Genomic DNA, 946 nt, shown 5'->3' with positions numbered 1-946 from the left:
CAAACCAAGGCGGGGACTGCTGGAAGCGCCCACCGGGGGGGTTAACTCCGGCTAAATGAAGGGACATCAGCCCCATGTCCCTCTGCCACATCTTGCCCCTATTTCAGGGCATTCTGCAAAGGCTCTCAGCATCCTTCCTTCCTTAGGGTCCCTTTCCAGCTCGTTAACCCTTAATAACCCAGGCTGGGTGGAGGGAGGGGGTCCCTGCCCCACCCCTGCACACTGACCTGGCATGTGAACCATTTTGCAGTTGCAGTTTTCCACAATATACCGGGTCTCGCAGTCGATCCTGCAAGCCGTGATACTGTAAACGGGAAAGAAGTCTAAGCCCATATCTGACGAGCGACATTCACCCCACGGCGGAGGCAGGTACGTCAGCTGCAAGAGAGGGAGGAGCGGGGTGTCAGGGGACGCTGGGGACCGGCAGGGAGGGATTGGGGCACAGCATCTCCCTCCTTTTGCCACAGAGGAGCCACCGGAGCACAATATTAATGATGATTTTAAGGAGGGGACCAAGGGAAGGCCACAGCCTGACTTCGGCCAAGTGAGAGCCCTTAGCAAGCTCTTCTGCTCCGGAGCTGCTTTGCTGCATCCCTCCACCTCAGCATCTCTGGGAGCGGAGCTGCAGCAGGATGGTGCACTGGAGATGTGCAGCAGCAGAGGTTCTCCAAGAACAGCTCTGTGGTCTTTCTTGCACCAGGAAAATCCAGTCTGTGCAGGGACTGAAGGGGAGGCTCTGACCTGCAAATCATCTGTGTCTTTGGTGACAGCAAACATGGGGTCACTGGCACTGGTTTATTGACAGCTCCCATCTCTGGCTCTGAACTGCACCACCACGTCACTCATGGGGACAATGCAGATAGCACTGGTGACACTGAGAAGCAGAAAGAGGTGGCAGTGAGATCCTGTCAATGGCTGGGATGGCTCTGGTGTGAGGAAAGCGGCC

At 56.6% G+C, this 946-nt stretch overlaps 1 protein-coding gene across 1 annotated transcript in view; it reads right to left on the bottom strand.

The window, feature by feature from the left end:
• The window catches only part of LOC104496025 (acid-sensing ion channel 2), a gene marked incomplete at both ends in the record, with an annotated part of 7110 nt that extends 6732 nt beyond the window's left edge, over positions 1-378 (bottom strand). The window contains one exon of the mRNA XM_010139085.1: positions 228-378. Within this exon, the coding sequence (XP_010137387.1) occupies positions 228-378 (151 nt within the window). The remainder of the gene's footprint in view (positions 1-227) is intronic.
• Between the last annotated feature and the right edge of the window lie 568 nt (positions 379-946).

The sequence above is a fragment of the Buceros rhinoceros genome, unplaced genomic scaffold (assembly GCF_000710305.1).
Source record: "Buceros rhinoceros silvestris isolate BGI_N320 unplaced genomic scaffold, ASM71030v1 scaffold31056, whole genome shotgun sequence".
Lineage (NCBI taxonomy): Eukaryota > Metazoa > Chordata > Aves > Bucerotiformes > Bucerotidae > Buceros > Buceros rhinoceros.
Note: the sequence above shows the minus strand (reverse complement) of the source record. Positions and strands in the feature narration are given on the sequence as shown.